Source organism: Panthera onca, chromosome D1 (genome assembly GCF_046562875.1).
Source record: "Panthera onca isolate mPanOnc1 chromosome D1, mPanOnc1 haplotype 2, whole genome shotgun sequence".
Taxonomy (NCBI): Eukaryota; Metazoa; Chordata; class Mammalia; order Carnivora; family Felidae; genus Panthera; species Panthera onca.
Genome location: NC_138348.1, coordinates 75,605,452 through 75,625,684, shown reverse-complemented (window position 1 = coordinate 75,625,684; position 20,233 = coordinate 75,605,452). Strand labels below are relative to the sequence as shown.

At 38.8% G+C, this 20,233-nt stretch overlaps 3 protein-coding genes and 8 non-coding genes across 41 annotated transcripts in view; 9 read left to right on the top strand and 2 right to left on the bottom strand.

The window, feature by feature from the left end:
- BKGD (beta-keto-L-gulonate decarboxylase) overlaps positions 1-9,011 on the bottom strand; it is a 22,735-nt gene extending 13,724 nt beyond the window's left edge. Inside the window, exons 1-3 of one of the 4 annotated variants that reach the window (XM_060605354.3) lie at positions 8,898-9,011; positions 3,986-4,132; positions 971-1,069 (exon numbers count right to left, since the gene is read on the bottom strand). In XM_060605354.3, coding sequence (XP_060461337.3) covers positions 971-1,069; positions 3,986-4,040 — 154 coding nt within the window. In that variant the 5' untranslated portion in view covers positions 4,041-4,132; positions 8,898-9,011. The other 3 variants (XM_060605352.3, XM_060605353.3, XM_060605351.3) reach the window with 3 other exon arrangements.
- Positions 8,885-19,966, top strand: TAF1D (TATA-box binding protein associated factor, RNA polymerase I subunit D). Of its 20 annotated transcripts, XM_060605367.3 has the most exons (14): positions 8,885-8,999; positions 10,718-10,902; positions 11,614-11,992; positions 13,636-13,808; positions 14,105-14,165; positions 14,500-14,672; positions 15,496-15,531; positions 16,530-16,578; positions 16,820-16,854; positions 17,857-17,905; positions 18,303-18,349; positions 19,153-19,223; positions 19,568-19,618; positions 19,856-19,966. In XM_060605367.3, exons 2-6 carry the CDS (start codon positions 10,844-10,846, stop codon positions 14,662-14,664), a joined length of 837 nt encoding a protein of 278 aa, XP_060461350.1. In that variant the 5' UTR covers positions 8,885-8,999; positions 10,718-10,843; the 3' UTR covers positions 14,665-14,672; positions 15,496-15,531; positions 16,530-16,578; positions 16,820-16,854; positions 17,857-17,905; positions 18,303-18,349; positions 19,153-19,223; positions 19,568-19,618; positions 19,856-19,966. The 20 variants fall into 20 exon arrangements, with proteins under 20 accessions (XP_060461350.1, XP_060461356.1, XP_060461357.1 ...); XM_060605373.3 differs by lacking the exon at positions 15,496-15,531; XM_060605374.3 differs by lacking the exon at positions 16,530-16,578.
- Positions 15,201-15,329, top strand: LOC132662657 (small nucleolar RNA SNORA40). Its single transcript, XR_009602672.1, has one exon. It is a non-coding gene; the product is annotated as a small nucleolar RNA SNORA40 (small nucleolar RNA).
- Positions 16,350-16,480, top strand: LOC132662653 (small nucleolar RNA SNORA18). The gene has a single exon (XR_009602668.1). It is a non-coding gene; the product is annotated as a small nucleolar RNA SNORA18 (small nucleolar RNA).
- Positions 16,624-16,696, top strand: LOC132662663 (small nucleolar RNA SNORD5). Its single transcript, XR_009602678.1, has one exon. It is a non-coding gene; the product is annotated as a small nucleolar RNA SNORD5 (small nucleolar RNA).
- Positions 17,647-17,784, top strand: LOC132662644 (small nucleolar RNA SNORA8). The gene has a single exon (XR_009602659.1). It is a non-coding gene; the product is annotated as a small nucleolar RNA SNORA8 (small nucleolar RNA).
- On the top strand, positions 18,026-18,165 carry LOC132662647 (small nucleolar RNA SNORA1). The gene has a single exon (XR_009602662.1). It is a non-coding gene; the product is annotated as a small nucleolar RNA SNORA1 (small nucleolar RNA).
- Positions 18,550-18,622, top strand: LOC132662643 (small nucleolar RNA Z40). Its single transcript, XR_009602658.1, has one exon. It is a non-coding gene; the product is annotated as a small nucleolar RNA Z40 (small nucleolar RNA).
- On the top strand, positions 19,256-19,379 carry LOC132662652 (small nucleolar RNA SNORA32). The gene has a single exon (XR_009602667.1). It is a non-coding gene; the product is annotated as a small nucleolar RNA SNORA32 (small nucleolar RNA).
- On the top strand, positions 19,658-19,784 carry LOC132662645 (small nucleolar RNA SNORA25). The gene has a single exon (XR_009602660.1). It is a non-coding gene; the product is annotated as a small nucleolar RNA SNORA25 (small nucleolar RNA).
- Positions 19,924-20,233, bottom strand: part of CEP295 (centrosomal protein 295) — a 55,211-nt gene continuing 54,901 nt past the window's right edge. For 8 of the 9 annotated variants that reach the window (XM_060605338.3, XM_060605337.3, XM_060605340.3 and 5 more), the window contains one exon: positions 19,924-20,233. In XM_060605338.3, coding sequence (XP_060461321.3) covers positions 20,077-20,233 — 157 coding nt within the window. In that variant the 3' untranslated portion in view covers positions 19,924-20,076. The other variant, XM_060605341.3, reaches the window with a different exon arrangement.

Here is a 20,233-nt window from a genome sequence, read left to right as displayed (position 1 = left end):
CACAGAGCCCAACGTGGGGCTCGAACTCACGAGCCGTGAGATCATGTAGAATTTACAAGAATACTTAAAATTAGAGACTGTTGAAGCTGGAAAGACCCAGAAAGAAAATGAAAGCCAAATCTCTCCATTTTAATATATCTGAAGCCCAAATATATTATTTGGCTTCCTTAGGGTAATGAAATCTGTTCATGGCCGAGAAAGAAGCAGAGTCTAGAACTTCTGTGTAAAATTACTTTTTAACAAAAAATTATAATTATGTCAGTAACATAATCAAAAGGAAGTGTGAGTGTTTATCTCCAAATTCCTCATCACAATAGGACATAATGGGAGAAGGTCAGACTTTCAGAACAGATAGACTTGGATTTGAATCCCGATTATGTTACTGTTGATCTTGCCTAGCCTCTCTGAGCTTCAGTCTTCTCATCCCTAGACTGGGGCGAGCACTTACTTTGCAGGGTTATTGTCAAAATTAAGTCACCAAATATAGGTGTTTATCTATCATACAAATTATATTTACTCAACCAATATTTTTTCCCTTCCTTCTTACTTTAAACATCGGCTGGATGATCACTTGGCAAATAAGAATTTAACAGATGACTCAAATACAAGGCTTTCAGGATTCCTTCTGGTCTTGAATAAATAAATATAAACAGCGAAATTGACATTTCCTTAACAGTTGCTCCAACAGTTAAAAAACAAAACTCTCATGTGATATCAAGGATTCTAGCCTACAGAATATCGATGATAGAACCTGTGAAAATAACATATGTGCATAAAACAGCATTTTCCCACAAAGGAATAAAACGAAATTTGCTCAATTTAAGAAAACTGCACAGAAATTCAGCACAATTTAGTCTAAAATTTGGGACAATATCCTTTATTTGTAGGTAATTTAAGACAATCCTTCATAATAATTTTAGTTTCAGAAGAAGATGGGGACTGAAAAAAGTGAATTGCAAAAACTGTTTACCTTTTACAGGAAAGGTAAATGGCTCCTTAGTCAAATCAGGGCAATCGACCACAGACACCTGGACATCAGCAAAGTTATCTTTGAGGCCCTTCTGCAGAACTGACAGAAAAGGAAAAGGGTTAACATCAGGTAAAAATTTGCCACCATATAGCAAACCTTCCCTCAACATTTTGGGTATCACGCTCTCAGTCTAAATTTGTATAATTAAAAGGCGGGGGAGGGAGAGGGCAAGGGGAGGGGCCTGGTTCAGTTGGTAGAGCAAGGGACTCTTCATCTTGGGGTCATGAGTTCAAGCCCCATGTTGGGCAGGGCTTACTTTAATTAGAAAAAAAGAGAGAGAGAGAGAGAGAGAGAGGAGCGCTTGGGTGGCTCAGTTGGCTAAGCGTCCGACTTGGGCTCAAGTCATGATTTCACGGTTCTTGGGTTTGAGCCCCACATTGGGCTCTGTGCTGACAGCTTGGAGCCTGGAACCTGCTTCGGATTCTGTGTCTCCCTCTCTCTTTTCCCTTCCCCCACCTGCGTTTTTTCTCTCTCTCTCAAAAATAAATAAGCATTAAAAAAAAGAGGGAAATGGTCTTACTAATGAATATAACTAGACATTAGACACACAATCACAAGGTCTTATTAATTAATATAATTAGACACCAACACACAATTAATCACAAGACAGAATTAAACACAAATAATCCCCATCAAAATCACTATAGATCTGTAGAGATTTAAACACTGCACTAAGGTGAGGACTACTTTTCTTTTGCAGACAGAATTTCAAAGACCTATTGAAATGTCTATATTTAAATTGTTAGACAGTAAGCAATTACATGTAACAACTTCATGGACACTTGAAGAGAAAACGTTGAGCAAAAGGAGTAAGACACAAAAGACTTTATTGGACTTCACTTACACTTACTTCAAAATCGGGCAACTCATCTAAGGTGACAGAAGTCAGAACGGTGGTTACCTCTTTAGGTAGAGATAGTGACTGGCTAAATACCTGAAGGAGTCTTCTGGAATGACGAAGTATTTTATATCTCAGTCTGGGTGGTAGTGACATGAGTGTAAGCATGTTAAAATTCATCAAGATGTACACTTAAGATTAGTGCACTTTACTGCAGACATATTGTAACTCAATACAAAAAGGGAAAAAAGAAACATATTTCAAACTTATAATGCTAGGAGCAATGTACTTCTAAGGATGGAAAGTTTCCATAAAAACTTCTCTGATTAGTGTCAGTCATTAGTTTAAGTTTTGTAGAATCAACCTCTCCAAAACATGAAGTCACATGAAATCTAGCCACATAGACATTCCATACCAGATCTTTTATCCATATGAAAACAGAAACCAAATTGCCTGGAAAATTCCCCTAGCTAAACTAATGACAGCAGACTTATCAATATGTAAATTATAATATTTCAGCATGTGGAAATACAGTTAAATCTATTTTTTACCGATTTCAAAGAGACCAAATTCTTGCTGTAGGACTTTATGTAAAATTGAAAATCAATTGCAAGCCAAAAAACTTAGATTCCAATCTATTTTGTACTGAAAATATCCTGTACATATAGAAAGAACGTATAGAAACACAGACACACAAGCGAAGATAGATGTAGAAAGGCCCTCAAAGAAAAGATTCCTAGCTGTCCTCTCCTAACAGGGAAGACAGAAAGACTTACAGAAAGATAATACAGACAAAGAATACTAGTCATATAGATGATTTGTTAGCCGCCATCCAACTGAGGAAAAACTAGGAAGGTCAGAAGAGGAGAGTCACAACCAAGCAAAACCCGAGTACGCTTCTTGACTTCAACCTTAACCAGGAAGACAGATGAACTGTCAGGATGGGTGCACTTTGAAAAGTAAGGGTAGGTTTTATTTTTCTTTATTTATTTATTTATTTTTTTAATTTAAACTTTTTTTTAACGTTTTATTTATTTTTGAGACAGGGAGAGACAGAGCATGAACAGGGGAGGGTCAGAGAGAGAGGGAGACACAGAATGTGAAGCAGGCTCCAGGCTCTGAGCTGTCCGCACAGAGCCCGACGTGGGACTCGAACTCACAGACCACGAGATCGTGACCTGAGCCAAAGTCGGCCGCTTAACCGACTGAGCCACCCAGGCGCCCCAGTAAGGGTAGGTTTTATACTCGCCGTCAGAATACAAGCTAGAGGCCATCAATCAAATGTTAGCTTTCTGACAGGCTATACGGTTTTGGCTTAGTACTATTGCTGGCTTCATTTCATAGTCCTATTTTTACTTTCTTTTTCTTATCTGTCACCCCACCTAATTCATCTTGCGAAGCTGCCTTAAATTCCTATTTGAACAAGGGGAAATGCAGAAAAATATATACAGAAATCTAAGCGAGTTCATTGGCAGTCTATCATATCAGGAGAAGGGGAAAAAGTAGTAATGTTAGGAACATGGTTAATATACCACAGATTTTATACTTAAAGAATATTGTAACTGGTAAAAAGCTGAAACGGTGTGACTTTTCGGGCATCACACATACTTAAATATTGGATTACTATATTCATTTTCACTCTGTAAGGTTGGTATCTTAACAAGAATCTTCAAGTGGTGAGTTTACTTTTTTTTTTTTTTTTTTTTTGGAGGGGCATAAGTTTGGACTTTCTCAATAAAAATAGTACAGGAGATGGGGCGCCTGGGTGGCTCAGTCGGCTAAGTGTCCGACTTCGGCTCAGGTCATGATCTCACTGTCCGTGGGTTCGAGCCCCGTGTCGGGCTCTGTGCTGAGGGCTCAGAGCCTGGAGCCTGTTTCGGATTCTGTGTCTCCCTCCCTCTGACCCTCCCCCGTTCATGCTCTGTCTCTCTCTGTCTCAAAAATAAATAAATGTTAAAAAATTAAAAAAAAAAAAAAATAGTACAGGAGAGACACCGAAAAGGAAAATGAGCTCTGCATTGAAAACACTATCACATAAATTATGTCTTACAATATTTTTATTTTTAATTGCTTTCCTTAGAATGATTTAAAAACCCTTCAGGTACTATTGTATTTACCTCCAACAAGCTCCTCAAGACTTGGCACGTGAAAAGAATACTCAGCGCAAGCCATTTCTTCTTGAGGTGCAAGGATGTACACATAAAGCTATGGGAGGCTAATGGTCACAAGAGTTCCCCGTAAACGAAGCATGAACAGCTGTTGTTCTGGAAAGAAACACTAAGAGTTCAGTTATATAAAAAGGGCAGAAGGGCATTTGGGTTTCTATCCTCATAGAAAGGCAATCACAACTTCTGGTATTTAATATTCCAAGCGAGAAATGCACAAGTAACCTTTTTTAATACTGATTCTTTAAACAGTCAACACTTAAAATAGACAAGAGGAAATGCCAAACCAAGAAGGCACATGATTCTTTAGTCATATATGTGAATTTAACACGTAGTTTTCTAATGGTTGATCTAAGGAATATAGGTCCTGAGGCAAAAAGTAGGTTTTAAGGTTTATAGATAACTGTTTAAACGGTTAGAGATAACAGTATAAGATGCTCAAGGAATTAATTCTCTCATAGATAATTTGTGTCTTCCATATTTGACATATAGGCTAAAAATTAAACAAGTTTCTTAGACTACCACTTTTACAAAAGAAATTTTAAATTACTAAGTGCAAAATTCTGCAAACAAGTAGCTACTGAAATTCAAAGTATTACTTTTACTTACAAATAAACATACTTTCTTGGTAAGCAGCTTTAACGTTCAATTATTCTAACCTGATTATAGTTTGATGTTTTAAAAATATATGCTAAGTATATTTTACAATAGGGAAACATATATACACAGAGATTAGTATCTTACCTTAAGAGTTCAGGTGAGGTGATGAAGCGTGCAAGCAGAGGGAGGTAAATAAAATGAAGGGAAAAAAAAAAACCCTAAAACCCAAGCAAAAATAATGTAAGGTGGGCAGGGGATCCCGCTCTAGGCCAACTGCAACAAAGAATGCTGGTAACATTCTTAAGGGTGTTTCTAAGAGCACTATTCAGATTCTCATTAAAATTGTTAATGGAACATCTCATTAATTATTAATCTGAACAGTCTCCGATACAGGCTTGCTTAGTAAGTGGAAGGTGGTCTTTCAACATCACTTGAAAAATTCTCCCTCCCCCCCCCATTTTTTTTTTTTTTTTTAAATTTTCCAAAGTTTCGCAGGTTTCTTAGAAACTGGGCTTCTGGTTTTGGTGGTGACTTCAAACAACATATCCTCAACAAACATGCTAGCGCATACATGTAGGACTTAACGTTCACATAAGTACTTCATCAAATACCAACTTTTATTACCCTTTAATTATATGCATAATCTAGTCTCCCAAATAAAATATAAACTGTTGATTATGGGCCCTGAGTCCTATATAATCATATTTCAATGATCTCAAGCATGTTTTTCAGTTGAACAATTTATAATTGTTCAGGAATGAGACATTTTAACTTTTTCTCTGGAAATTAATTTCAGATGGACAGAAAACACACACAGATATTCCTGTATACCTTCACCTAGATTTTCCAAATGTTAACATCTTACGTTTTTTCAGAAAGCAGCAAGTAATAATCAAGAACATGTCAAAATCTGCTCAATACTATATTTATAATGAGGAAAATAAAAGCACTCTAGATATTTTTATTTATAGTAGGAATAATAAAGACAAGTTTAAATTCAAATATAATCCTGATTTTATACTTTGTGCTACCTTGAAAAGGTCAGGGTTTTTTTTTGTTGTCGTTTTTTTTTTTGTTTGTTTGTTTTTCTTTCCTCACCAAAACAGAAACAAAGTCCAAACCCAGGAGGCTACAGCTGAATAATTGGTTTGGAAATGTAGAACTTCAGGTTAGCCAACAGCCCAGAAGGCAGTGGTAGTGTGTGTTTAAGTGTTTATGTGGGAGGTAGGGCTGGAGGTTGGAGTTGGGAGTGATGAGAGAAAGGGGTTAGAAAAGGTTTTTTTTTTTAATGTTTATTTTTGAGAAAGAGGCAGAGTGTGAGCAGGGGAGGGGCAGAGAGAGAGGGGGACAGAATCTGAAGCAGGCTCCAGGCTCTGAGCTGTCAGCACAGAGCCTGACGTGGGGCTTGAGCTCACGAACTGAGCGATCATGACCTGAGCAGAAGTCAGAAGCTTAACTGACTGAGCCACCCAGGAACTCCAGAAAAGTTTTAATACAGGGGCACCCGGGTGGCTCATTTCGTTAAGCGTTCGACTTTGGCTCAGGTAATGATCTCATGGTTTGTGAGTTCGAGCTCTGCTTTCCACACAGAGCCCACTTCAGATCCTCTGTTTCTCTCTCAAAAATAAATAAACATTAAAAAAAAAAAAAAGGTTCTAATACAAACTCAAGAGTGGCTCTAGGAGGACAGCTTTGGGAGCACAGGATATTTACCCTCCAGATTCCATTGCTGGGAGTCAGTGGCCCAGCAGTAGGGCCTAGAGATGGAAAAAATATAAACAGAAGGCAGTTGGGTAAGTGGAACTGCAGAGACAATGCCTAACAGGGTAGAACAACTGTAGCAACCAAGCTGATAACTTTTTATTGAGTGCATGCTATATTAACAGGTACGTACGATATGCCACTTTACATTCTCTCAAAGCCTCTCACTCCAAAGAGATAATACATTTCTCATTCTACAAAAGAGGAATAGGCCAGAGAGAATGTATTATTTGAGATCACCGAGCTATTAAAAGAAAGATTAAAAAAAAAATAATTGAAAATCAAATGTAGCCCACTGTAAAGCCAGAACTCCGAGGTTAACCTGAGATAGAATGACACAGCTCAGCTCACAGACGGAAGAATTTGCATACAGTCATCTTGAGAGCACTCAGAGGTGTCATCTGTTTGCTTTGTCTCTTCCGGCTAGGCAGCGATCTCTTTGAAGATAGGACTAGGGCTCTCTTATCCGTCTTCCGAGTGGGCACCATTTCAGCCTTAACTATTTATTGAACGTTACAACGTGTCAGACACATAAGTCTCTGGGATAGGGCTGGCTTGTTGGGTGTGCAACCAGTATAATTGCACAGGGCCATGTATTCAGAATGGCACTTGGTTTAGTGCTCTGCTGTCCACCACCCTGCAATTCTTAACTTTATATTTGAACTTTTAGGACCACTAGGACAATGGAGCACGTGCAGGATCAGAGGCCGGAGGTGCATCGGGCATGTCCACCACCACCATTCCTTGCTACTTCACTCCCATAATGCATTTGTGAAGCCCCAAGAACACAGAAATCTAGTGGACCCACCACCTGTGGGAGTTCAGGGAGACAAGACTTAAGGTCCCCAGATTCCATAGTGTTGGTGTTGCATACATCAAGAAGTAAAAAAAATATAGGTTAGTTTTGTGCAGTTTCCACTGTTCTGGTAAGAACAAAATACATGTTTGTATGAGCTACAAAATACATATTGTGAAATTTAAGCAATTCTGCATACGAGTTGACTTATTTCATCTGTATTTAAAACTGGCATTGCACGATAGAAGAAGTAAAACATGCTAATAATTTAAATTAAAAAAAAATTTAATGTTTATTTATTTTTGAGAGAGCCACCGAGCGCAAATGGGGGTGGGGGTGGGAGGTGGGCAGAGAAAGAGAGACAGAGACACAGAATCTGAAGCAGGCTCCAGGCTGCAAACCGTCAGCAACAGAGCCCAATGCATCGGGCTTGAACTCACCAACTGGGAGATCATAACCCGAGCCGAAGTCCGATGCTTAACAGACTGAGTCACCCAGGCGCCCCCAAATTTTTATTTTGACATTAAATAGCAAATTTCTATTAACAAATGAATACTAACATGCTGTTATAATTAATAGAAAGTTGATGCTATTAGTTGAAACACTGTGACAAGCCAAAGGAGATACTACAGAAGAAAGGAGAGAGCTTACTTTTTAGTACCTTCAGTGGCGCTTCGCCCTGTTTGAACAAGGGAGCCTGTATTTTTATTTTGTACTCAGTCTCACAAATTACATGGCCAGGGCTGCTCTCAAATATAACAGCGAGTAACACGACCATACCTGTCGTGGCGTTTCCAAGTAATTCATAGACTTGTGGAAATGCCCGCCTACCTAAGGGATTCGACTTTTATGCCTGGAATTTTTCAGTATGTAGAGAGAAACTGTGTAAAGAGATCAGTTTACCTTCAAGGTCTGTTCAATCCTGAGATCACACTGACTCTACGGGACTAGGCAACTTTACGGGTCTATCATATGATACAAGAGATCTGAAAGTGGACACACCAAACCAGCTCATTCCTTTTTGTAACTCCTTTAGGAGAAAAAAAAAAAACCACCCAAACTAGACTAGTTGAAACTGTTTTAACACTCAGTAGCCGTTCGGGGAACGAAGTCAAAAACCCAGAAGAAAAAAACAATCCACCGCTGGTGTCTCTTGCGATACGCTGCCCAGCTCCAGGAGGCTGACCCTCAGTTTGGAGGGAAAGAGTGAGCTAACAAAACAAGTCCAAAGGTGGAGAGGGGAACCGGGTGTGCAATGGAGTAACACCGGCTTCCAGTACAAAGGTTACACATTTTGAGTCACGGTCAAGGCAGGGATCTGTCACAGTTGCACACAGAAGAGATTTCTGAAGACAGAAGTAGATCTAACAACACAGCCGGCACCACACTCACCTCCACGCACACACCCCCGACCAGGCTTTAGGAAATCAGACTGCGGCTCAGCAAATGCGAGACACCGGAAACAGATCAGGCTGAGTGGCTGCCTCCTGGCAGTTCACACCCACTCCGAAAAGTTGACCCCATTTGCCGAAAAGTTCTTGGCTATTCCATTTACCTATTCAGTTAGCCGAGCCGACTCCCGAACCCCGAGAAATGCGTCTGTCAACCCCGCCTCCTCCGCGTTAGGGAGCTCAGGCACCGCCCACCCCAATCGCCCCGCCCCTCGCGGCGATCAAAATGGCGCTCCCGCATCTTGCTGCTTCCCACCTTTCACGTTCCTCGTGGCGTAAAGTGTTCTCGCGAGATTTTGGGCCCACTATTAGCTGGGTGGTGCGATGGGCCATTCTTTTCTTTCGAGAGGCCGTGGAGGTAGGTGGTCCTCGGCGCGTTGCGGTGCTGCGGTCAGGAGGTTGCTGGATGCGGACCTCCGAGGCCTGGGTTGCTCATCCCGTGCCGAGCCGGCGCTCTTGGTGCAAGCCATTTGCCAGTTTGCGTGGGTAGGAAGAGGACGTGATCGTCCGGGCCTGGTGAGCGAGGGAGGAGCTAGGTTTCCCCGGGATCCTCGCGTTGCTCGGCAGGTTGCAGCCACAGCGCAGAAGGCAGGCCCTGAGCGTGGTGGGCTCGCGGCTGTGGGCCTAGTGGCTGGATGGCGGCCCACATCTACGCGTTTGTAGGCGTGCTCCGTTGTATGTTAGTGAAGTTGTTAAAATTAAGTATTACGGGCGAGCACACGTTTTGTTAATCTTCGTAAATTGCGAGGTAACCATTTCTGACGCCATTTTCCTTGCATGAGGTTGGGTGCTTCCTGGAGACATTCTGCTCTAAGGTCAGGCATAGTGAGTGGTTGAAGGGGTTGTTACCACCACGCAAGAGCGCCAGATCGTGGGACGGAAGCGACACTTAGGAGTGCTTTCTTTAAAAATTTATTTTAATGGCTATTTATTTTTGAGAGAGAGAGTGTCGAGTAGGGGAGTGGCAGAGTCGGGAGACAGGATGGGGCTCGAGCTCAGGAACGGTGAGATTATGACCTGAGCTGAAGTGTACAACCGACTGAGCCCCTCAGGGGCCCCAGGAATGCTTTCTAAACCGTTTCCGAAAAAGTGGTTTTTGAGTTAATGCCACTGTGATATTTAAAAGGCTTACTTAACCTCCGGTATATCCCATCAGTGCCATTGGACCCAATTTTTGTTAAATTGCTGTTTTTGAGCAATTCATGAATTCGTAGATTTTGCATTTTGAAAATGCAAGGTGCAACAAGACATATCCTGAAAATTACCACGAGTCTGTTGGGTATTTTGCAGATACAAGATCTGTGTGACTTAAGGATTTCCTGAGTTGAGATATTTTGCCATTTAATTCTAGGATTCCTTTCTTCCTTACTCAGTTGTCCTTCCCAAATAAAGACTAAACACAAGAGCGGAAGAATTTAGGCATCACCTATGGGGGAGATGAGGTAGTAAACTAATAAGACAGTTTTTGCTTTGTTATTGTAAGAGCTTCCAAGGAGATTAAAACAAGAGAGATGAAGGGCTCCATTGTGTAGTCTGTTAGCCTTGAAAAGTTTGAGAATTCAGGACTTATCAGGAAATCCTATATGCCGAGGTAGAAATTTCACAGTGACTTGGAATCACAGTATGAATGAGAAGAGGCTACAAATAAAAAAATGAGGCCAGCGGTTTGGATTGATAGTAAATCGTGGGGATTATTTCTCCTGATACGCTGAGGCAGCATTGCCTCTTGCCTTCGTATGTAGTTTTTCCTGGGAGTGCTCATCTGCTCTTAACAAGTGGCTTTTTGGCTATTAATGGTGTGTTAATACTTGCACACAATATGGCTAGTGAATTTACATTCTGTATTACGGGAAGATATTTAATACTTTTTTTTGGAAATGTACTATAATCTTATTCCACTTGGATAGATTGAGAAGACACAACTGAAAGATGGAAACCATGAATTCACTTTCCAGATTTTAGAATTTTTGATTTGAAATGGATAGTTCCTATATAAAAATATTAAAGGCCTTGTATTTGATTTTTTCCTTAATTTACATAAAATGGCATTATCTGACTACGTGAAATTTTGTTTAGATAATAGCTGTTTATGTTAGCATTCGTTCGGAGAAGCCACATCATGTTTGCCGAGTTGTCGGAAATCTGAAGCAAGTAATAAGTGATGAATAATTTGGAGAGGGGCTTGGAGAATACATAACAGGAATGAATTCTCTGAACCCTATAATGGCATCTGATTCAGCTGTGGAAATTGAAAATCACAGGTAAGTGCTTTTTAAGTTTTTTAATCAGCCATTACTAGATTTTTATCGCAAAGCTGACTAAATTTGATGGCAATGTTTACTGTATTTGAATTACCTAGTAAGCAGTAAAGGCAATTTTCAAGAATTAGAAAAGAAAAGGAAAACCTGTTACAGGTCTTCGGCTTGTTTATATAATTAACAGTGGGACACATTCTTAACCAGGGAAGCAATACTCTTGGCCAGTTTGGTGTCTCTTCCTGACGAAATTACTCCTAGAAACGGGCAATGGACATCAGTGGGTGATCTTGCTTAAAAATTACTTTGTGATACTGCACATTATCGAGAATGCTGGCATGTATATGTATATATATGATGGAAATATCTAGTTAACAGAGAAATGAAATGGGCATTTATACTGTATTCAAGTCAAATGTTTACTTTGTTCCTCTAGTTTTATTTAGAGCAAGTTCTAGCAGTAAACAAGACCGTCTTTGGAAATTAATATTCTTTCTTTTGGAAGATCATTTTTTGGTAAATGCTATGAGATCATGGCACTATAGGCCATTTTCAGTAGTTAGAACTAAATAGTTGGCTTAGTTATGAGCCCATCTTTTTAAAAATTATTCTGAACATGTTTTCCTGCTTTTGGTCTGTGGAAGAAAAGTATATTACAGTAATCAGTATTCAGTAATATAAGAGGGTGTGATTAATTTTTCCCCTTTTTTTTTCCAGTGATAATTCTTCATCTGGTAGCAGCTTATTTAAAACTCAGTGTGTCCCTTCCTCACCTAAACCGAGGCAAAGAAACCCTATCAGAAAATTTGTTTATTCACCTGAAAGTGTTCAAGCAAAGGATTCCTCTAGTGACTCATCTTTAGAACCAAGACCATTGACTTTAAAAGCTATTTTTGAAAGATTCAAAAAAAAGAAACGTAAAAAGAGGAAATACAAGCCAACAGGAAGACCAAGGGGAAGACCAAAAGGAAGAAAAAATACTAGACGCTCCCAAATAAATAGGAAACAAGTTAGAGACAAAGGATCTGGGTTCCCATTTGTAGAATCAGAGAATGGAAGAAAACCACTACCTTGGAGGAAGATTTTAACCTTTGAGGTCAGTATTTTATAAATGTGGATACACATAGCCAAAATGCCTGAAATGATTTGTTGGCCACTTTTAAGTGCCCCCCCCCCCTTTTTTGAAAAGTTTATTTTTTTAAATGTTTACTTTTGAGACAGAGCATGAGTGGGGGAGGGACAGAGAGAGAGGGAGACACAGAATCCCAAGCAGGCTCCAGGCTCCCAGCAGTCAGCACAGAGCCCTACGCAGGGCTCGAACTCATCAACTGTGAGATCATGACCTGAACTGAAGTCAACCGCTCAACCAACTGAGCCACCCAGGTGCCCCTGTAAAGTTTATTTTTGAGTGAAGGAGCCCACAAGCGAGCTGGGGAGAGGTATAGAGAGGAGGAGAGAGAATCCCAAGCAGTCTCTGCTGTCAGTGGTGAGCCGGAAAAATGTGGGGCTCAATCTCAACGTTTGCCAGCCCCGTTCCAGGGAGTTTGACACAAGCATTCCAGGAGATGTCTGGATTTAGATTTCTCTAGAACTTAGCCCTGCTTGATTTAGGATAAATAAGGTCAGACAATACTTTGCTTTCAACTGTATCTCTCTATTCTTTTGGTAGTCTCTTCCAGAGTTAACTACTTGTGTTTGTAGGTGACAAAATGTGTAAGGAATTCATGTCTAATATTGGCACAGCTATAAGCATGGTCTTTCTTGAACAGAGTTAAGACTTGTGGTTCTTGTTTTTTATATTCCATTCCCAGAAGTAGTTTTCACTGTAGAAGTTATCTGCAGTCAGTCTTAGGCTTTCTAGCAGTAATCTACAGCCAGTCTCCCATGACCTGAGCCTAAATCCAGAATTAGATTCTCAACCAACTGAGCCACCCAGGCTCCCCTTGGTGGCCACTTTTAGAATTGAGATGTACCTGGAACATAAAATCTGCAACTTTGTTAATACTCTTCTGTACTAACTGCCACTTCAAGACCACAACCCATCCTTCAGCACAAATACCACTTGGGTTCCTGGGTGGATTCTTCACTGGTCTGTTCAGTGAACATATCCATATATGAGGTGTTTCAAGGCTGTTTATATAAAATCACTTGATTTAATCAGGCCTTTAAACATTCCTAAAACTGAAATGATTCCCAGTGGTTTTATGGTAACCTAAGCCAAACCTATCCACACCTTCCATGTGCAGTGGCTTTAGAATAGGCCATTTTCTTCTGATACCAAATACTCAATTTCTGATAGAACTGCCCAACAATTACTTAGCAGTAAACTCTCAAATATTTTAGTTAAATGACTGCATAATTCATAAGTCTCTTGCTCTAGAGTTGATGATATATTTGAAAGAATATTCTCTAAGCTTTTGTTTTAAGCTAATTCTCTTATAGAGATTTGTTTCTTTGGGAGCTTCTAAAGACATTTTTTAATGGAAACAAGATTTGTGCTCAGGTTTTCTTGGTATACCAACGTAGGTAAATTTGGTAATGTGCTAGGTAGACCATGAATTCCTTTTAAAACCAGCATCTGGCATATGTGGTCCACATATGGCAGAGTAACTAAATCAAGATCATATAAGAGTTTTTAGCAGAGGGATCCTTTCTATTTTGGAACATAAGGCATCTGCTGAGTCAGGAAAGTTTTTTATTTTGTGAGGCCATTACTTACAATACAGCGTTTTTATGTAGCAAGCAGTGGCAAGAGGATTTTTCAACTACCTTGAAAAGCTGAAGTATGAATACTACCTCAAGGAATCCTTGAAACAAATGAATGTTGGTGAAGATTTAGAAAAAGAAGATTTTGACAGTCGTAGATATAAATACTTGGATGATGATGGATCTCTCTCTCCTATTGAGTCAGAGTAAGTTTACTCACGTGAAATAATTTTGGTCATAGGTTTTGTCGAATTAAATGTTTTTGAACTTTAATGTTCCATATCATGCTATCAATTTGTTTATATTTTACAGTAAACCATTTGGGTTGGTAGTTGAGCTATGAGTTTGGCACACGAGACATCCATTTTGGGGTGTTACACATGATAGCGTAAATTTTCTTTTTAATTAGTATTGATGTTTCAGTTGTACGTCATGATAGTATACTACTAATGGGTTCTAGAAGTTTTTGTCATCTGAGTGAGGATATATTTTAATGTTACAGAGTAGAGGATGATCTTGCAACAAATCTTGAACATGATGACGAATGTGATATCAAATTGGTGGTAAGTGACATTTTTGTCTCATTTCGTCTTAGAATAGCAGTTGGTACAGGAAGAATTTATTCTACTAGTTAACTGTCTTAGATTCTGAATTTAGTTTTTGAAAAGCTCAATAGATTTGGTGCAGGAAATAAAAATAGGGATTATTTGGATACTTACCTGGTGAGAACATGGGCTTTTCAGTAATTGCTATTAGGATGTCTAGTGAGGAAAAGAAGCTGAATTTGGGTTTTTAACATTTAGACCGTCTCCAGGTTTTTTCAGTAACCTAGAGTTATGTGAGATAACAAAAGCAGTAAAATTTAGTTGTTGCTCAATATGGATGTTTTTTATGCAGGACCATAATTATTTCATAGTAAGTTCTGAAGTACCAAAGAAGAAGAATGTGTATTTAGAACAAGAGGAATATACCGAAGAAGCAGCTGTGTCTAAAAGGAGAACATCAAGGTCCAAAAACATTGGACAGAGGATAGAATGGCCTGAAAAGGAGATAGGAATATGAATGTTAAGGTAAACAGCACAGAGAAAAACAGCTTTTCGTAGAAAATAAAGATGATAAATGCAAATATATATGTCAGTGATAAAAATGAATCTAAGGAGAAAATAAAAAGAACCTGAACAAATTAGTGAAACTCTGAATTATCAGGAAAAGCATTTTAAAGCTGTGGAATAGTTTACATGTAGAAGAGAATTAAGGCTTGTATAGCAAAAATAATCACCTGATAAATAATAAACCAGGATCCTACTGTTTTTGCCCATACTTTGTTTCAGAGCAAGAGCTTAAAGGTGTCATTTTGAGCAAAGAAGTATGGAAATTATCTCCTGAAAACCTTTATTATAAATGTAATCACTAATGATTGACATCTCCTCAGGATACCTGAAGCCGTTTTTATCCCAGTTTTATTCAAACAAAGACTTTTAGTGTCAAACGTGTTACTGTAATAAGAACTTCCTAACTACCTAGACTGTGTCAACTACAATTTTCTTCTCATCACCACTGTATATTGCTGATTATGCCACTAAATACGCTGTATTGATTGCACTTGTGCTTGTTTTTGTTCAGTTTTGTGGACAAAGACTTAGACCTAAGTGCAGAAAATAAATCCTCTTTTGCAACCCAGAACTCATGGCTCAATATGAGTTTTGATACATGTAAGAAGGAACAAGATCCCTACAACCAACTAAAGTGATGGTGGGGGGTTTGATAAACTTGAAAGTTGGTTTCAGGACTGTAGAATGACTAAAGCACAAGACAAAAGGGAATTCTCAACTATGGTGAATTAGTATTACAGTTTTAATGTTGACATAAAACAAAGATGCCTTCTTGTTGTAGGCTTTTCATTTGAGAGCACAATGTCTGGACTTAAAGGTACGTCTTCTGCTTTCAGTGAAGGAATGTCTTTTGGTGAATTTTTGGATCAGATTTGTTTAAATGTACTTTATCAGATAATATAAACCTCTACAGGTTTCATTGTGGAAAGACATTTGCCCAGTTTTGTCTATGACGTGATTTCAGAAAAAGATTTGAGTTCATACATTTTATAGTGACAAATGCAAGCTTTACTTCACTTGCAGGAAGGGGTCCCCAAACTGTAACTTAGGTTAGGCAATAATCAGAATACAGGATATTCCCACTTTAAGCATCTGCGTTAGCTTAAACTAATGCATAATCTAAAATGAGGTTTAGGACCTAATAGTGTAATGTTAGAAATGATTACACGAGATTTCCTAAATCTGAATGATGGAAAGGTTAATTCACAATCATCCAATTTGTTTTATTATCTTCCAGGGATTCCTAAATGGGAAGAACATAAGTACAGCCATATTAATATTTTCCTGAAATTTTTTTAAGTCAAATAACTGTAGTTCTTAAAATGAGGCAGAATCTTAAACATTTTGCTGTAATCCTGGGAATTTCATTGGAGTTTGTAAAAATCAAGACTTGAGACATGGAAATCTTTTTCCTTTGGTGGTTCTAGAATAGCTACTTGGTACTTTGCATGTCTATCTCAGTATACACTCTGGTAACCAACCATTCAGAAAATCCTTATGCGATTAAATTATGGAATAAGTTTGTTGTAAATAGGATGTTTGGCTTTTTGCACAATTTTGAACTCAGATTTAGAGCAGATCACAGGTCTAATTGTTTTCTTGTGGAATCTTCAGTTTTAAAACTGTAAAACAGTGGTTGAGGTCTATCCCGATGGGGCTTTTTCTGTAGACCTACATCGTTGGAAACGCCTCATAGAGTATATGTGTGGTTTCCTTTATTCACAGAACTATGTGTTAGATCTGTGGGAAAGAACTACAAGACATCTATCTGCTAAAACATTGAAAGACCTAATGGTCATATATTTTAAATCTTAGGTATTGGAGTATCCCAAGAATCTGTATAGTTCAGGGCGTGCTAGTTTAGGTAAGTTTTTGTTGGGGACAGTGTAATCTTGGGGGCACCGTTACAGTTCACATGATGAATTTAACTGTTCAACTGCTGAATGATTACAGACATGAACTAAAACTTGATTCTGACGGAGCTGACAATAGCTTAAAAAAAAAAAAAAACCCATGGTTGTCAATTTGGATGCTAAGCACCTATTTTAGATTTTAATCACACATTTAAATTGTTCTTAATCTTTTATTTGGTATTTTATCTGTAGGGGTGAATATGATTTGAACTTGTTTACGTTTAGAGGTAGGTGGAATGTTTAATTTTTGTTGAAATTTATTAAGAATTCAAAAGTACTGAAAAAATGTGAGTTGTGAGTACGGTATCCCATTACTGTTGTGCCTCGTAGTTATTTGGGTATGCCACAGAAGTATTAGATCTTAGGGTGCCTAGGTGGTTCAGTCAGTTGAGCAGTCCAACTCAATTTTGGCTCAGGTCATGATCCCAGGGTCATAGGATTGAGCCTTGTGTCAGGCTCTGCGCTGAGCGTGGAGCCTGCTTGAGGTTTTCTTTCTCTCTCTCCCTCTGCCCATCTCCCCCACTTGTGTGTTCTCTAAAATTAAAAAGGTATCGAGATCTTGGCAAAGGTACTTGCCATGATATTTATACACCGAATTGGACAAACTGAGGAGACTGCATGTCTAGGGAATAACATGAAAATGCCCCCTCCCGTCTTGTATCCTTATGAAACCATTGCTATGGTTCATCCTAATAACCTGTGTATTTAGATATGTTACAGTACAGATACTGAATTTAAATTCTGCCTAATAGCAATCTGAGAAGCCACAATCTTGATTTCTAATGCATCATTTCTTTTAGTATTTGACTTAATAGTTCCGTATGTATAGTATAGAGACAGGATAAAGATAATGGGGACTAGATTTATAATTTCAGATGCAGTTAATGTAGTTGCCTCATTGGAATGATAAATTAGGAATAAAAGTCAAATTACATATTACAGGAACTTAAATCTCTAGAGGTAAGTTTCTCAGTGGTATTGCAACCTTGAAGTACAGGGGTTTACAATTCAGTCATGATTGCACTGCATGGTATCTGCATTCAGCAGCTTGTTCCTGCTGGGTGTTCAAAGGACAGTGCAATATCAATTCAGTATCTGGCATCGTTGGTTTTCTTGGCTTCGTGCATGTTAAACCTGGTATTTTTATTGAAACAGTATTCCTATAGTCTTTCGTATTACTGAATTCGAGATCATCTTTGATAGGAACTAACACTTCTCTTTTTTTCTAGGGTGTTTGAAATTGAGAACCAGGGGTCCATCTAGTCTGACCCTAAACATGTAAGGCTTTCTATTTCGGTTGCTTCTGGTGGGTGCTTTTATTGCTAGCAAACAGGACTTCTATACAGAATCAGAAACCTTTGTATAGCTTATACATAAGCTTGAGAGGAAATTTTTAAAAGCCTCATTCATTCTAAGGTGGAAATGGGCACTATCATTCATGGTGTCCAGGAATTGTTAATGTGGCTACATTGAGACACAGGTAATGCTTGCATCACAGCAAGTTTATTGCAGTGGTGACAATGAGACCTGTAACATTTTCTGCTAGGCCTGTGGAAATAACAAGTGGAGTGGAAATAACAAGACTTTCCCATATTGGAAGCAATTAAGGGATAACAATTTTATAGATCATTTGCCAAAACAGCAATCAGTGTAATTCTTAAAACTTGATTTCTAGGGCCCTAAAGTAAAAAAAAAAAAAAAACTGGATCCCAAAGATTGCAGGTAAGATTTCCCCTCAAGTGCCCAATCTTACAGAAGTTGAAAGCTTTTTCTTTCATAACACTTCCTTAATGTTCCTAATGCTTTGGTTTACCTAATTTTGGCAACAGCTAATCCTGGTGGTTTATTGTATCCTAATTAAAAAAAAAAAAAAAAAAACCCCTAGATATTAACGTGTGTTTATACAACTTGCCAGTGATTTGTGATGTTATGATGATGGGCAAAATGTTCAACTGCTCTGACTGGGCTGAATGAAAGTAGCCTTTCTGAACATCCATCTAAATGAAATCTGGGGGACACTGGATGGCTCTGTCAGTTCAGTGACTTCAGCTCATGACCTCATGGTTGGTGTATTTGAGTTCGGGCTCTGGGCTGATAAGTGCTGAGCCTGCTTGGGATCCTCTATCCCTCTCTCTCGTGCCCCTCCCGCACTGGCATGTTCTTTCTTCCCAAAATAAATACAATATTTAAAAAATAAGTGGGGGCGCCTGGGTGGCTCAGTCAGTTGAGTGTCCAACTTTGGTTCAGGTCATGATCTTGTGGTTCATGAGTTTGAGCTCCGCGTTGGGCTCTGTGCTGACAGATCAGAGCTTGAAGTGTGTCTCCCTCCTCTTGGCCCCTCCCCCCCCCCCCAAAAAAAAACATAAAAAAAAGGAATGGGTTGAAAAATTAATTATTCCAACTCTGCATTTTTAAGCCTGGAAATTTCAATACGTATTAGTTCAGAACTGGGTATCCGGCTACTTTGGAACCTAATTAAAACCACATTTTGAGAAATTTAGTCTAAACTTTAAAATCGTCCATAGGTGGGGAATTCCTGAAGTATGTCCATATTCAAGTGGAGATTAAAGAAGCCCAAGGGAAAGAACTCTGGCAAGTTAGTTCTTTATCTTATCTTTAATGGTATAATGGTCATTACCAAGGCTTTGAGAATGTAGTTTCTCATTTGCTGTGGACATGACCATAAAAAATCTTCCACTAGGTTGGCTTTCTTTATGCTACTTTGCTAGCGTTCAGCCTGTTGGGAACATTTACAACAGCTATATTTCAAATTCTCATCTGACCGTACATAGTATTTTGAATGGTGCATGCCTAGATCTCTGTTGTTACTAGTAACTGGGCAACTTGTAATATTATAATAGATCTAATAGAGGGAGACTGGCTTTATTTACAGGATCATCTCTGGAAATGGAGTTTTACTTTTCTATTCCTTTTCTACAGGATAGGACTGATGGTGACAACTGTGGATTGAACAGAAGTTCCTTTTAAAAGGTATGTACACATTTGAAAAAATTTAAAAGTCTAATTTATAGGTCATTTCAAAGAGGGCTTGTGGGGCTAAAACCAAGAGCCCTTAACGCTGTGACCAGATATCGAAGTTCTCCATAGGATATAATAGTTACTCAGTGTTGCTATGTTTTCCTGAGGAGATACAAGATTTAGCTCCTTTACAGCCATGTGGGAAAGAAATGTCTCCCAAATTTAACCAATGTATACTCTCGTTCTCAGGGCTATTTTGAAGAATGTGATTCTGACTTGGAGGAACGACAGTGCTCGGGAGTGGAAGGAATCCCATGTTAAAATTCTTAAATAAAAATTTATTGACTTTAAATAACTTCACCTATGTTACACATAATTTAAACAAAGAATCTTTACACATTTTGTAGAAAGTCAGCATGTATTTTTGGCTCGAAGTTTCTCTAGTGTTTTCTGTGGAGGGAATAGAAAAATTAAATTAACAGTTGCAGTGCCCTGGACCTGGAAAGATTATAGGGGGCCTCACTCACCTTATGAAATTCTTTTGCCCTTGCTCGGTTTTGGGCATATGCATCTTGCTTTGCTTTCTCTTCCCTTTGCTGTTTCACTTCAGCTAACTGATTGTATAAT